Raw genomic sequence first — 16845 nt, 5'->3', positions numbered from 1 at the left:
GTCGGGAAGAATGTTCTGTACTAGCCGTCACCGCCTTGCCGGCCCGCAAGATGCCTCTTCACGCCTCGTTTGAAGGAACCCGGGTTGTAAGAGGAGGGTAACACGTGAGCTGGTAAGGAATTCATTTTTTGGTAGTGCGACAAAGAAAGGAGTTGCCAAATTTCTTTGTGCGCGATGGAATTGATGTCACAGTTAGGCGGTGACATCGAGAACCAGCTCGCGTGGACTTAAGAAGGAAGGGGGAAGCAGGAATTAGAGAGAATAATTTCTCAGAGCACTCGCCGTGATACAGTCGATAGAAAGCGCTCAGTGCTGCTATCTCGCGACGCAATTGTAAAGGTTCAAGGATGTTGAGAGGATATAACCAAAAAACTCAGTGATATTTCTTGTAGTTTTGCGAATACTGGATTATTGCACGGGGTCTTCAATATGCTTTTATAGGAAATGTGTTTGTGGCAATGACGTCACTAGATTTGTTATAAGATTAAATAAAAGAAAAAAAAGTTAAAACTTTCTATTAATTTTCCATAGACAATACAAACTTAATTTATAATTCCATTCCAGCCAGCAGAAGCTTTGACTTTTGGTTAGGATTCGTTAGTTATCTACTACCCACAAAAATTCAAAACCAAACATAGATCAGCAGTTATTATTAACATTTTTAAGATTTTTTTCACGCTGGAAAAAAGCATTACGCGTTTCCCCCACGGGAACAGTGGAGAGGGTATGCCGTATGTAGGGCTCGCCGGTGTCCGAGGCGCCGAGTGCGGCCCGAACTTCAGAATACCCACTAAAAAACCAGCGGTATCATTTCCGTCATAAAGAGGAGCGCCACGGGATCGCTTGCGCATGCTGCCGTGACGCTCTGACGGACGGCCTGCCTATGCAGGCCTCCATTCTCTAGGGGCATTACCAGGGTACTGAGTTCCGGCGACGCCTATTGCGGCGGACTGAAAAGGTGTGCATAGCGCCTTTTTCTTCTTCGGCGGAGCAGGTCTGCTGAGGCGTCCTCTTCCCGCTCCCGCTCCGCGTCCTATTTCTGCGACATCACACTTTCACACAAGCAGACCATTTCCGACCAGCACTTCTTGTTTCCGGTCATCGCGTTGATGATGCTCGGCAAGAAGAGGCCTATACCGACAATTATATTAAGTAGGTAGTCACAAAGCTAGGTAGGTATACTTTATTTAATATTTTTTTTACTATAATCATCTTTGTTAATACATTAAGATTTATTTTAGAATAGTAAAAGTAGCTATATGTATGTAAGAATATGTATGTACGTACTTATTAAATGTCGTTTATAGGTAACTGGCAAAATAAATGACATAGACACCATAGACATTGGCGCTGTATGAAATGTTAACCATCGCCAACGCGCTACTAACTTTGGGACCTAAGAATTAATTTCACTTACTAACTAAGAAAAAATGTCTGTAATTAAACTGGCTCAATCTTCCTTCCAACCGAACACAACAATACCAAGTAACGGGTTTTTTTATGTCTCATCCTTTACAATTAGGTACTTATTGTAAAGGATGAAATATAAAAAAAAACCGCTGAGTTTTTTTCGCCTGTTCTTCTCAGGTCTGAGCTGTTTATTTCCGAATCGGTGATAGATTTATGACAATCAATAAGCAAGTGTAACGCTTCTATATTGAATAAAGATTTTTGATTTTGTCTTTGTGAGAGTGAATATGTCCTGCGCAGTTGGCTAATCTCTCTTGAGGTTGGCCGCCCTGGCCGAAATCGGTCCGTAGGGCATTATTATTATTAAAGGGCTAATAATAATATATGCATAAAACACAAGCCCTGCGTATTATTTCATGATTATATTTATTATTAGGTTTTGTTTATGGCTTCTATGTGGAAGTGGTGGTATATTCGTCCCACATTATGAGACAGACCTCTTGATTAATTTAAGTAATAAAAAAAATATTAAAATTAAAAATTTACTATTCAACTGCTTGTAGTTCACAAATAATAAAAGGTGTAGGTACCTTAATAATAGACTGAGCGTAGTACTCTTCGTTCTTATTATCCGTGGTTCGCTCACATTGCGGCATTTTTCTTACTTTTATTTTTGCGTTGTTAAACCAGTCCTAACTTCTAAACGAAAGGTCCGATTCGAATAATTTAAAGAGGAATTTACATTTATATAATTTAACCTTTATTATAAAGTAATTTAATTGCATTGGAATTAATATAATGATACGAATGTTATCATCTTTCGATATTTAGTTATAATAGTTAGATGTATAGCCTCGCGGGTTTTTTTTTTGTTGGTAATAATTTGTACTATAAACATGCACTACATTATTTTACGCATCATCAATATTTTGCGTAGCGCACGCCAATTAATGACTTTTATAGGAAAAAAATGATACCTTGGTTATTTTTTTTTTAAATAAAATATACTTAATATATATAAATATGTTAATCTCACTGATAATTAGCTTTCTGTAGGTGAAATAATTTTTAAATCGGTTTATTTGTTTTTTAGTTTATCCATTACAAACAAATAATCAAATTTTAATAATAACAATAATTCTTTATAATATTAGTATAGACAAGTAATTATATTTTGCTATAGAAAAAGCTAGCAATAACTCTATTATTATTTTTAATTTCTGTATAACTTTGTGTGTCCTTATATCCTATTCTCTTGTATTTTATTCTATGACTAATTTTTTTTTCTACTTATGCTTTCGATGAGACGAAGCTAAAAATATTGTTTTGTTACTATTATATAAGATTAGTTGTAATCGGTTGAGAATCCTCGGTTCAGGTCCATTAAAATGTAAACAGCGCCATCTATATTTTTTTTGAGTAACAAGGACTAACGTATGTCCATGTAAGTGCGGCGCTAGTTAAAATCTGTTAAATTACCATTAAATAACGTGATCTCCGGGTAATATTCAATTAAGAACAACCGGAGTAAGATGTGTTCCTGCGGTAAAATAGAGCCTATATTTTAAGTTAGATCTTAAGCAATACATGGGAGAAAAACGCTTTCAATTCCATGCAATAGTTTTTGAGCGATGCGGGTACGAACATACAGGCAGACAAAAATTCTAAAATATGTTGTTTTGGCTTCTGTTTCTTTGATAAAGAGTATTCTATAATTAATATATTATATTCGTTTTTTTTTTCTAATATCTATAATGTATAGATATCGGCCTGTTACAATTCTATTATATGTATAGAATAGAATACATTACATATAGTTACATTAAGTCCATCTATCGAGAACAATTTGAAAAATTCTATGCACAAAGCACTCACTACATGGCATAAATTGTTACTAGTTCCCTCTAGCGAGTTCAATGTTATGAAGTTTTGTTTTTTTGATAGATGCGCGCGTTGTTCTTGCTAACTTCGTAAGATGGCGCTTATTATTACTTCAATGTTTGACATTACATTATCAGGTAAAAGCAAATTTCCTGTGGATTCATCTTAAGCGCCAGAAATTTTAATAAATCATAGCAATTTAATAACCGCTAATAAATATTATACTCGTAAAAAAGCTCTTACAAAGGTTATAATATAAAATATACCACATATCTTTATTTTACTTTTTAAACAATGATTTTATATTATTCTTTATTTAATATCTTTATTCATATATAGACATTAAAGTTAGAGTCACACAGTAAGTACAGTAATCTTATAAGATATATTACATAAATTAATAATAACTCATTTATTAACATTATATTCATAGTAAATTTGTAAATCAACAGCTGAGCAAATTAATACTTTATAATAAGTTTTTGATTTTTTATTATTATATTATTTATTTATACTCAGATAACTTAACTATTTACCAAATTGAAAGTTATATACTTTCAATGATTAGTTAAGTTTCCTTAAGGATTCAAATTTAAAAGGTTTTTCAGTAGTTAATAAACTAGATTATTTTGAACTAAACATTTTTCTTTACTGCTTTTCATGTATTATACCAACTACCAAACCCAGTTAAGCAGTATGATCAGAGGCTTACTACCACAATCGTATTTAAAAAAAATTCCATTAAACTCCTACTTAGTCTGTCGGTGAATTTGGCACTGATCAAGTGCAGTGTTTTTCTTTTTAGGTTTATAAAAGATATTCTTGTCAACTATAATTTGAGAAAAGCTCAAAGAATCCATTTAATAACAAATACCAACTTGTAGTTAAATATTCCTACTGGTGATCATTTTATTTTAAATATGATCTGTTTTTATTTTTAATTATAATATGTATACAATAGCTCATATACTTAAACAATTACATATTTGAAAACCATATTACTTATATAATTAAAGACTTAAGTGTGCGTACATGTTGTCATGTATGAATTAAATAGTTGTATACAAAAAAAGAGTCAATATAAACAAGTTGTGACACTTGATTCTAGGATAGACTCTTGAAAGATTTCTTATTATTTTACTTAGAAATAAGTATATCAACACAATTTTTCATAAATAATTAATCTATTAAATAACATAACTAATGATCTTCTTAATTTTTTTCCACATTATCGTGTTTTACTTTATCATATTCCTCTTTGATTTTCTTACATTCGCTTTGAAGATCTTCAAATTGAGTCTGAAAAATTTTCTTTAATATAATTTACAAGAAATTAAATTATCAAATAATATAAAAAATACAAATAAACCTTATTACATATTTATTTATATATTCCATGCATTTGTTAATAGCTCTGCTTTATTATACACTACAATCAATTCTTGATTTACTTGAAATACTCGTGGCGTAAGCAGCATGAAATTCAGTTTGTAACGAAAATCATTCAAAATCTTTCATAACGATATATTTTAACGTTCATACAAAATATTTAAATTAATAGGCATCGGTAGTTAAAAATAAAAAATTATAGTTTTAATAATTCGCCAATAGCCATAGTAACTAAAGGCAATTATTTTGAAATCAGCGACAGACACTTCGATTTAATATATTTGTATAGATACAACACTATTCCACTTACCTAATTAGTAGTTAAGTGAAATAATGCCACATTCAAAACACATTTTTTTCACGAATCCATTATGAATATCATAGACTGTATTAGATATTGACATCATAAGGGTAAATAATAAATATAAAAAAAATAATGATAACAGGAGAAAACTAAATTAGTTAATATGAATATATACATAATTTTTAAGTATTGATATTTTCAAACACAGTTTTATGCTTATAGAAGCTCTTAATAAAACCTAAATTGTCATTAAATTCGCAGGTTTAATAGTTGACCTAGAATGTAAACAAATGAACATTTCAATTTAAAATTATGGCTGATTCAACTTCGCTTAGCTAATTACATGTGCATCTCTTTATCAATAATATAAACAAAAGTTTAGTAGTAGAATATTCGCAATGATTTTTTCATTAATAATAATCGCACACTTGGCTTATCTAATGTTTTGTTAGCTTCGCAAAGGCTAATAACAAATGGTTAAAGTTGAGTATAAAGTTAATTCATCCAGATATTGACATTGTAATTCTTCAATTAGTGAACCATGTTATGTAGAACTTTGAAATCAATGTCATGGAAAGATTTTGTTCCTCATAACTTATTAAGAAAAACTAGAACAAATTAAACTAACTGTCTTGCAAAGCTCAATATAATTGGTCATAATTTTTTTTTTTAAATCCTAAAAAAATATCAGAATGGTTTTATTTATTATATATTATTATAAATATTTTGTAGAAATATAAAATTAGTGACTTATAATATGGGGACTAATGAAAAAGATTGTTAATAACTTAGACTATTTGTTATTAACTTTATCAAAATCTAAGACAGTTATGCTGTTGTCTTGATGCAATTAGAGACAAAAGTCCCTATCTATTATTGTTAATTTAGTTCAATGTTATTGTTTCATGAGATGTCATGAGGAGAAATCAAGATTTATTATAACAGATTAGTAATATAACTAATTTCATATTTTATATCCAAAATCAATGAGAGTACACAGGAGTACCTCTTTAACTTGAAAAACATTTGTATGACCTTTATTCTTAAACATTACAGATTTATAAAATGTTAACCTTAATTTTAAATTTTAAATTAATAAGCTTTATAGCTTCAAGAAAAAATCAGTAATGGAATTTAAGAAAATTAATCTGACATAAGCATACTGTCTTAGAGTCTTTATTGCGAGTTTGCAATAAATAGGAGTACCAAATCAGTTTTCGTATTAAAATTGATTTCATTATTGGTGTACATATATAAGTTTTAATAAATATTTCAGTAAGATAATCTTAGACAGAAGAATTATTAAATTGTTGTAGAACAATTATTAAAAGAACACTATAACTATCGAATGATGGCCAAAAACAAAATTAATACATATGAAGAACAAAATATGCAATGCAAACCACAAAGGGTAGTGTGACAAAAAAATAACTCTACTAATGTTGTTCATTAGTTATTTAAGTATCTAACAAAAAAATTATCATAATACCTGACAGATAATAGATTGCTGCTTCATAGCAACACAACTTTCCATTATATCTCTGAAGCGTTCCTTATCTATCTTGTGTTTCTTCTCTGTTTCAGTTAAGAGTTTGTCAATCTTGTTTTTGTATTCCGTAACCACTGAAATAAGTATAGTTATATTATTACCTTTTATATTTCTTACATATTGAACACTTGTTAAATTTAAGGTAGGTACTTACATTTTAGTTGATTTTTCAGCCAATTTATTTCTGTGATACATCGATCATTAGACACCTGTGCCTTTTCATAATTTTCTTGAATGTAATTTAAATAAAAAGAAATAACACTAACAACCATTAATAAAATAATAAAAAAAATAATCACTCTTGGTTTCGTGAACAAACAACCAGGACCCATTTTTATTGTAGTAGACGGTATATTATCTGCTTAAAGCTGAAGGTCTTTTAGTCTGAATTACATCTTAATATAAATCAATGAACTGAGAATCCTTGTATATTGATCCTAATGCGCATTGCACTTTTCCTTCAAAGTTTAAGTCAAAACTAAAAGTCATAGATAAATAAGCAATAACCATAACCATAAGCTGCGTATGCATTACACGCTACAGACGCGCGAGGCAATGTTCGATCTGAGTAGATGTCCATTTGCCGCGCGAGCTAATAATGTGTAAATATGAATTTAGTAGACCGCGGCTGCCTCGCGCGGCAAGCGATCCAACTAAACTAGTAAACAGCCCGCGGTGAAAAGTCAGACTAAACTCATATAATTGTATTAGTAGACGGCATTTTTCGTAACCGTTGCTAGGCAACATTTAATTTTTTCAACGTAGTATTAACTTTAATTTCAATATAATATTATTTCATAAATTGAATCTAGATATAAAGTAATGGTATCATGTTTTCCCTTTTTTTTGTTTTCTAACTACACCCTGCGTCTATTAATTTCTCTTTCTATGAACCCAATGACGGTTTCTTTCTCACTTACACAAGAAAGAGAACTAAAGTTATGTTACATCTGTTTTAGACAGGGATACAGTTATCAATTTTTTTGTCCCTTATCGCGTAACCAGTTTCATCAAGGTCGGCTACTCAAGTAGCGAAACAAACTTGAGAAGTTTGTGCGTTCATTGTGTTTATTGTTTAATTTTTGTTTATTTTTATGTTAAAAATCTATTCTAATTTAGTGAAAAGACAGAGAAACAATCCTTATATCATATCGAAGATTATAAAATACCTAGTGCATTTGTCGTATTATTTCATGTAATAGCGAGAAGAAAATTGCTGGCGTGTCTTTTCACGCGTAAGTACAACGGTTTTATCCCTAAATATCGTTTTTCAGTGATGATTTTATTTATGCTACAGCATAACGATACGCTCGTTGCATTAAAGTTTTTCATAAGAGTTTTATCATTCATAACCTATATTTATTTATTATGTACGTGGTGCCAGCGTTAGCTAAAAAATGCCCCGATTTTTGATAAAAAAAATATTGAATCTTTGACAATGTAAACAAATAAATACGGAATTTAATAATGACCTCTTCGTATTTATAATATTATTACATTCTGAGTCAAGAGGTTAACAAAAAAATATATGCGGCAATCATTCTTTATTAATAATTTAATTGATTGTTTTAGATTTCAACATCTCAGGAGAATGCTAATCAAGTACTATATAAAGATTCTGAAGTACTATTGATAACGGAAACGAAAACAAACAACGCTTTTTGGGTATAGTGGGAAAAAAAATATTTTAATTAAAATAAATATTAAATTTTAAAAACCTCGTTTTGTTTTAATTAAATTCTGCAAATTATTTATCTCCCAAAACACGGAACGCAGTTACTATGGCAAAATTATACACACACATTGACAAACTATCCTAATTAACAATAAAATAGCGTAATATGTTCGTACATATTGTAGTATATTTAAAACTTGTTAATATTAAATAGTGCCATCTGTTATGATAAACTTAGACTAAATTATCAAATGTTTCTTCAACGCGAACCCCTTTTAACTCTCATCCCATTTTAGCAAAAGTTTTATGTTTCAACTAGATGGCACACTACGTTTTTTAAGGTTTCACTTATAATTAAACAAACCTTATTTAAATGTACAATATTATTGTTATTTAACAAATAAAATAGGAAGGGAAATAAATCATAATACAATTATTTAAAAAAGCCATACATATAAGTAGATAGACGTTAATACTTGAAACAGTTATATATATTTTTCCAATTTCCACATCTATTGGCACTTCAAGTAAGAATTATATTTATCTATCTATGTAGCTTTTTATTCATCAAAATACACGGTATGTAGCAATCTCGGTACAAAATATTAATACAGCTTAATTTAAATAAATAATAGTTAAAAAAACACTTATATTATTTGTATATACTGTTAGTATTAGGTCCTTACATATGAAATTAGCGTTTTGTCGTACTGACCACTTTGATCTGAAATATCTCCTCTTTGGTTAATAATTCCAAATTCAAATTTATAAATGCAGTTAGCTGGTACATTTGAGTTTAGAAAACAGTCATTCATTTATTTTTTCCTCATTATTTTTTCTTTAGCGTCGCTTATTACCGCACAATGGAAAACATGAAATATCGGTATTTTACGAGTACGAGTTCTACCGTGGCACCAAATTGCTTGCACTTGCAAATGCTTGTGTCGACTGCTGTGTTACTTTGCTCAACCGACACAATAATGAAGGGATTTTAAATCGAATCATTACATGTGATGAAAAGTGGATACTGTACGATAATCGGAAGCGCTCGTCGCAATGGCTAAGCCCTGGAGACCCAACCAAATATTTAATTATTGCTCTAAACGAAATATTTAATTATTGCTCTAAACGAAAATTGACTCAGAATAAGTTACTTGTGAGTGTTTGGTGGACTAGCGCCGGTGTCGTTCACTAAAGCTTTCTAAAATCTGGCCAAACGATTACGGCAGATATCTATTGTCAGCAACTGCAAACCATAAAGGAATAACTAGCTGCTAAACAATCGAGATTGGTCAATCGCTCTAGGCCACTGCTGCTTCACGACAACGCAAGACCACACACTGCACAATAAACAACCACTAAGTTAGATGAGCTACAATTTGAATGTCTGGGACATCCACCGTACTCCCCGGACCTTGCTCCAACAGATTACCATTTTTTCCAGAATTTGGACAACTTCTTACAAGGAAAAAAATTCAACTCCGATGCGGCAGACCAAACCGCCTTCAAAGAGTGTATTGATTCTCGCCCCCATGGTTTTGTTAGTAAAGCGATCAATGAACTACCTATGATATGGCTTTTGCCATATCATAGGTAGTGTAGGTGCGTAGATAACAACGGTGCATACTTTGATTAATTAAATATATTTTACAAAAAGAAAATTGACTTTATATTCCTCCCGTACAAAACGCCAATTTCATATGTAAGGACTCATATTTAACTGTTAGTAGTCATAAAATAAAAAATAACTACCTAATTAATAATAAAAGACCATAATAGGTTCGTACATATTGATTGACACGTTTGATATCTTTTTTTTTTTTATAGTATAGGAAGGCGGACGAGCATATGGGCCACCTGATGGTAAGTGGTCACCAAACACCCTTAGACATTGGCAATGTAAGAAATATTAACCATCGCTTACATCACCAATGCGCCACCAACCTTGGGAACTAAGATGTTATGTCCCTAGTGCCTGTAATTACACTGGCTCACTCACCCTTCAAACCGGAACACAACAATACCAAGTACTGCTGTTTTGCGGTAGAATATCTGATGAGTGGGTGGTACCTACCCAGACGAGCTTGCACAAAGCTCTACCACCAGTAATATTATATATCTGTTAATATTAAATAGTGCCATCTGTTACGGTAAGCATAGAGTAAATTGTAAAATGCCTCTCCAATGCGAACCACTATTAACTCTCATCCCATTTCAACAAAGGTTTTATGTTTCAACTAGATGGCGCCCCACGCTTTTTAAAAAGTTTCATTTATAATTGCGCTTGGCCCGCAGCTTCGCCTTCGTCATAATCATCATAATAAAATGAATAAAGCATGAAGAAATAACTAATTTTTACAAAAAACACAAAAGATAAATAGTTACATTCTCCTCCAGACCGATCCACGGCGGCCAATCTAAAGAGAGATTAGCAAACTGCGCAGGACATATTATAGTGCATAAGTGTGTGCGCAGACACAGGTGCACTCTCTATTCCCTAACTCTCATAATCCGATGGGACGGCAATCTGACACGACCGGAAAGAGTTCAGGCGCAGGAACAACGGCTTTACGTGCTTTCCGAGGCACGGGAGTATATACACTAAAAATTTCTAGACTCCGGGCTGCTATTGAGAATTTCGACAGAAAAACCCAATTACTGTTTAATGGCCTGACCTGGGATTTGAACCCAGGACCTCCGGGTCTGCGGCCTTACATCTAGCCACTAGACCATCGTGCCTCCTTATATTATAATAATATAATATCCTGGGACATTTTTCACACACGGCCATCTGATCCCAAATTAAGCTTGTACAGAGCTTGTACTATGGAAACCAGACAACTGATATACTTCATATATATTTTTTTTTGTAAATACATACTTATATAGATAATTACATCCAAATTCAGGACAAACAGACATGTTCATGCCCACAAATCTGTCCAGGGTGGGAATCGAACCCACAACCTTCGGCGTGAAAGGAAAGCATCCACCAACCACGCCAAGGGGCACGTCAAATTAATTTTTATTAGGTGTAGTAATTTTTGTTACAATTAATTAATATTAGGTGTAGTATTTCCATTTTATAGACCAAATATATCTTTGGTATGAGTTACAATTAAACATGTTACATATAGTTGCGCATATGTAAAGAAGCAGCAAGTAATAGAAAAAAATAACAACTCTTCTTATCTAATTAAATAAGAGAAAACTCAACAATTTATGAAATCCTAAAACTAAGGAATAGGTAACCTTAAAAGTAAGAAGTAATAATTAATAAAATTAAAAACAAAAATATGACATAAGAAGTTAAGACTAATAGACCAAAATTACAACCAAAAGCCACGAAGTATTTAATATTATCAATGTCAATAAATCAATCAGACGAAACGACAGAACAAAGACAATGCATATTTCAACAAAACGCGAATGCTTAATATTTATGGCAGAAGGTCACTCTACTCGGAAATTAACGCATCTAGCACACCGCCATAGCACCGTGGTAGCTATTTTTATTTGTATATAGTTAAAGTTTAATGTTAATAATTCTTATATTAAATATATATATATATATATATATATTATTTACTTGAGACAACCTATTACATTAGATTTATAATGATTTGTAGACGTAATTTTTAATTTAATTTTTCTTTATTAAGTTATAGTTTTAAGAATACACAATACATGCTTATATACAAATTAAAACATTTTAATACTTAGACTTTCCAAAAATTATATTAAAAAAATATTTATTTTATTACGCTTTAAATTTGATATTTCTTTATAAAATATATGTCTGAGACGATATACCTTTAATTAGATAATTGTGTTCTTTATACTCTACATTTTAACTGATTCTACATGTTTTTTAATCTGCATAATGTTGGGCACCTACCTGATTCATGACATGTGTTAGAATACATCATCGTTTATAAAATATACAAAACAAATTAAAATAAAAAAATATTAGGTATCACATTTGGGTCAAGCATACTTATATTCTATTGAGAATTTAATTGTATTATTAGATATCAACATAAATGAATCTAACTAAACCAAATTCAATGGAAACATCTTCGAATGATTTTTTTCTTCCATATCTAGAGGTAAAATAGTTCTATGTCACTAGTAAGAAGTCACAAAGTAACAGTAACTTTTAAAAATTAATATTGTTTATCGATATTTATTTTAACGGAATTAATATTCAATACTAAATATTTAATATATATTTTTTAAAAGAAACGATTAAGCTGTAAACATTTTAACTATAGTTGTATTAATATTAATTTGTTACGCAGTACCAAAATAAAGTTCCTTACTTAGTATGAGTTACTCGTTTTTCGTAATTTTTTTAATAGTGTTTCTAATATTAAATAGCATAGTTAGTAGATTAAAAATATATAAGTGTAATTTTTGAATTGATTTTTAGGAGATTGGTTAACTTAAGATTGTAAAACGCCTAGCGTAATAAACAAATCTTTATTGCTGAGATGGCCCAGTGGCTAGAACACGTGAATCTTAATCGAGAATTGCGGGTTCAAACCAAGGCAGCATCTCTGAATTTTCTTGTGTTTAATTTTTGTTCGATCATTATAGAGGAACCTGTATGTGGCGAACAGCCTTAGCTTAGCATTAGGATATTTTATACTTGTTGCTCTATTTTATACTTGTTGGGAGCTCAGTAATGTTACTCTTTCTGAGAAAACTACTAGAATAAATAAAATATTTACTGGTGGTAGGGCTTTGTGCAAGCTCGTCTGGGTAGGTACCACCCACTAATTAGATATTCTACCGCAAAACAGCAATACTTGATATTGTTGTGTTCCGGTTTGAAGGGTGAGTGAGCCAGTGTAATTACAGGCACAAGGGACATAAAATCTTAGTTCCCAAGGTTGGTGGCGCATTGGCTATAAGCGATGGTTGACATTTCTTACAATGCCAATGTCTAAGGGCGTTTGGTGACCACTTACCATCAGGTGGCCCATATGCTCGTCCACCTTCCTATTCTATAAAAAAAAAAAATAGCTTATGTAACTTTTCCGGTTCTACTACCCTAAATTTAATCACGAATTGCTGGTAATTAATAGGCAGACAGAATAAAATCAGAACCCGTGGATTTAAGTCAAAGCACGCATGAGATCTTAACTCAAATTTATAATTTATCTCGTGGTAAAGAAAAACATCGTGAGGAAACCTGAAACAAGCGTTGAAACGGCGTGGAGGAATAACACAATCTTTCTTCTTACATATAAGGAAAGCTAGGCAAGATTGTCCAGCTTTGAAGTTAGGGACAACATTACGAGAGGCCCTATTGACTATAGGGTGAGCGGTGACAATGTTAATGAATATTTGCTGTCTCTACATCTATCAAGGGACAGACTTAGACGCTTAGTAGATTCTTATGTAAACAGCAGTGGACAGGTGTCAATTCGATAAAAATTTTACACTTGAGGTATTTTTATTAATTCATGTTAATAAGTTTCAGAAACCCTCGCCTCGAGAGGAAGAATCGGCTAATTTTGTCTGTTATATTTGTAAGAAAACATTCTACAATGCTAATGCATTGCATAATCATAAAACTATGCACCATGACTCGAGAGACTCTGGTACCGAAGACGAACAATCTCTATACACTACTAACGCTAGCGATCAGGTAACGAAGAGTGTTAGTTTCATCTAAGCTTATAGAAGAGTGATAAATGTGTTATTACAGATTTGTTATCATTAAAAAGAATTTATTTATTGAAGTATTTGTAATTTTTTAAATCGTTTATTTAGGGATAATGAATATCACGTCAAATATTTTTATTGTTTAGGTTTTCGATGGTATTTGCGACTTTAAGTTTGTACCGTTAAATAGCTGCGAAAAAGATCCCGTAACGGAACAAGATGGTATTACTAAACGCACCTTTAGTGTTGATACAAGTTATTTGATCATAAGGTACGAGGGTAATGAAAGTGTTCGTGTGAAAAGATCGCGATTAGACAATATGATAAAAAAAATCCAGTCGAAGCCTGAGAAGAAGCCCGTTGATTTGCGGTAAATAATAATTGTAAACTAATAACTGCGATTACAATGTACAGTTACTGTCACACGAATATAACAAAGTATGTCTTTTTAGGGGTCCCTTTACGTGTACTCTTCCTTCAACTTCGTATCCTAGTACGCAATGTCGACAGATATTTTTTAATTGTTGCGAATATTCTTTACATTATCGGGAAGAGCATACGAAGAGGCGCAAGGCTGCGTTGCGATGCCAAGTTTGCGAGAAACGTTTGGACAGAAACTTGTATCAATCGAGTGCAGTAACAGCGCAGCTCGAGCCTCGCAACGGTCCATCCTTTTCGTGTCGCACCTGCGGGTTCACTTTCTTAGACAGTTTTCAATTTGACGAACACAACCGTATAGTACATGCTAAAATGAAACCGCACCAGTGTAGTATTTGCACGAAACGTTTCACGCAGTTAGGAGGCCTCCAGCAGCATATGCGCATGCATTCGGGCATTCGTCCATTCGTTTGTAAGTTTTGCACTAAAGCGTTCACACAAAAGGCCGGCTTGGATCAGCATTTGCGCACGCATACAAAAGTGAAGCCGTTTAAATGTATTATTTGTTGCAAATGCTTCTCACAGTCCGTTCACCTGCGACAGCATATGCGGACTCACACTAATATACAGCCGTTCGGGTGTCCGATTTGCAAAAGAAGATTTAAGCAAAGCAGTCATTTGAATTTTCATATGCGTTCTCACTTCGGGGAGGCGAGTGCTCTAATAATGGAGCAGTACACCCAGGCAATCCAGGGTCAGGGTCAAATGGATTACCTGAATTTATCTAATGTTCAGCCCGTTCAAGATGGCGAAACCATATACTACGAAGCACAGTTGACGACGAGCCCATTAGAAAATCCACCTACAAATCCTTATTTCCTTCCCTTACCCACTAACGATGTACTGTAGGAGTGTTAGTGAAAGTTACATTATTACTTTAAACAATATGTAGGTACCGTATATAATATAATTTTATTCTGTTTGTATTTACACAAAAGGAATTGGAATATATAATATTGAATATTTAAAAGATTAATAAATAATGAAATTTTCAAAATCTTAAATACTATAAGGACTTATTAGTGCTTAAATACTTTAAATTTTATTTTTCTTAGAGACTAAACCCTTATTATTCTTATAATGACAGTATCTAATCTTTTGAGATCTTGGTATATTTGACTTGCATGGAAAATCAAAGTTAAAATAGTTTGTGAATTGTGATTCAATATGAATTTATTCATAACGTAACCCTTTGATTAGACCCGTTAGTAATAAGATAATTAAATATAATATTGGATTTAGATTGGTTATACTTAAGTACTATCACTCGCGAAATACGACTTCTTTATGTAATATTTATATCGGTAAAATTATTTCCTGGGTTACTTTAAGTCATCAATTATTATCGCAATCAAATATCACGTAAGTATATTTGTAAATATCCAAATATTTTTTATACCATAAAAAAATCGCTAAACTGCATGATTAATAAAGCAGCTCATTAGGCAGCTATTATGGACTAAGACACTTGTCTTGTCAAAAGATTAATTGTTGAGTTTAAACCAAATTTATTGAAATAAAATAGTACATATAATATTCGACGCATTAGTGATAGCAGTAGCTCTTCTTTTCTTCCTGATAACAAAGTATGCCTCATTTAGAAACAATCTAAGATCAAATACAAAACAATTAAGTAACAGAAAATCAATAATACGACAATTAGAAATCAACAGCTTTAATCATAGACGTTGTTTAGTGAGTATTTAGTTAAACACTGGTTTCTCTTTTTTATGTTATCTGTTGTTATTATTATAGCTATTATGTTATGAAGACATAGGATCGTTTAACTAATAATCCTCGAAATAATATTTATAGGTAATTATAACTTCATTTATTTAAAAGAAATTATAGATTAAAAAGACATAAGCGCATTTCTAAGATGTATGTTAAAAATATAATAAATATATGAGTAGGTGATATAGTCACTGTATAACGTGAATAAGTTTTTTTTTAAACGAGTATTCTATTTTAGAATGTCTTATATCATTTATTTCTCAGAATTTAATTTAAAATTCACCTTTATGTGTAAAAATATGGCCTGAATGTTAATGAAGCTTTCACCATAATAGATATATAGAGAAAAAGACACCATCTTGAGGCCGAGCTAAATGTTAGTGCATCCCCGAGAGTGCATGTTCGAGTTGCAATCGCAAATATGCGATGATTCAGATAGTGTAGAAATATATCTAAGCTATTTAAAAAACACGGTAAAAATATACTTTTCTATAGAATTATACAACGCCTAAAATTTGATTTGAATTAAAAATATCACTTATATTTAACAGAAAATTTATTAAAAATGAGACCAGCATTTAACTATAGATTTAGAAACATTTTCCATTATTATCTAAGTAGATATGATGTATTTACGAATTTCTTTTATCAATGAGTATTATATAAATATAAAGAAGTATTTTTAAATCATACTAATATAAGTACGAGTAGATATGACGATAAGCCGATTAAAATAATTTTATTATTTTTGTTATGTTATAGTCATAAGTGGCTATAATGAAACAAAAAACT

At 31.5% G+C, this 16845-nt stretch overlaps 2 protein-coding genes across 3 annotated transcripts; one reads left to right on the top strand and one right to left on the bottom strand.

Moving 5' to 3' along the window:
- Window positions 1-3680: 3680 nt before the first annotated feature.
- On the bottom strand, window positions 3681-7095 carry LOC126780278 (uncharacterized). 2 transcript variants are annotated; one of them, XM_050504602.1, is made up of 4 exons: window positions 6833-7095; window positions 6688-6748; window positions 6474-6607; window positions 3681-4590 (listed from the first exon to the last, which is right to left on the bottom strand). In XM_050504602.1, exons 1-4 carry the CDS (start codon window positions 6863-6865, stop codon window positions 4504-4506), a joined length of 315 nt encoding a protein of 104 aa, XP_050360559.1. In that variant the 5' UTR covers window positions 6866-7095; the 3' UTR covers window positions 3681-4503. The 2 variants fall into 2 exon arrangements, with proteins under 2 accessions (XP_050360559.1, XP_050360558.1); XM_050504601.1 differs by having other exon boundaries at window positions 3687-4590; window positions 6688-7089.
- A 5156-nt stretch (window positions 7096-12251) lies between these two features.
- On the top strand, window positions 12252-15168 carry LOC126780618 (zinc finger protein 778-like). Its single transcript, XM_050505233.1, has 4 exons — window positions 12252-12317; window positions 13697-13864; window positions 14028-14251; window positions 14334-15168. The coding sequence occupies exons 1-4, from the start codon at window positions 12252-12254 to the stop codon at window positions 15166-15168; spliced, it is 1293 nt and encodes a 430-aa protein (XP_050361190.1).
- The last annotated feature ends 1677 nt before the right edge of the window (window positions 15169-16845 follow it).

The sequence above is a fragment of the Nymphalis io genome, chromosome Z (assembly GCF_905147045.1).
Source record: "Nymphalis io chromosome Z, ilAglIoxx1.1, whole genome shotgun sequence".
Taxonomy (NCBI): domain Eukaryota; kingdom Metazoa; phylum Arthropoda; class Insecta; order Lepidoptera; family Nymphalidae; genus Nymphalis; species Nymphalis io.
This window is presented reverse-complemented; position numbering and strand designations above follow the sequence as displayed.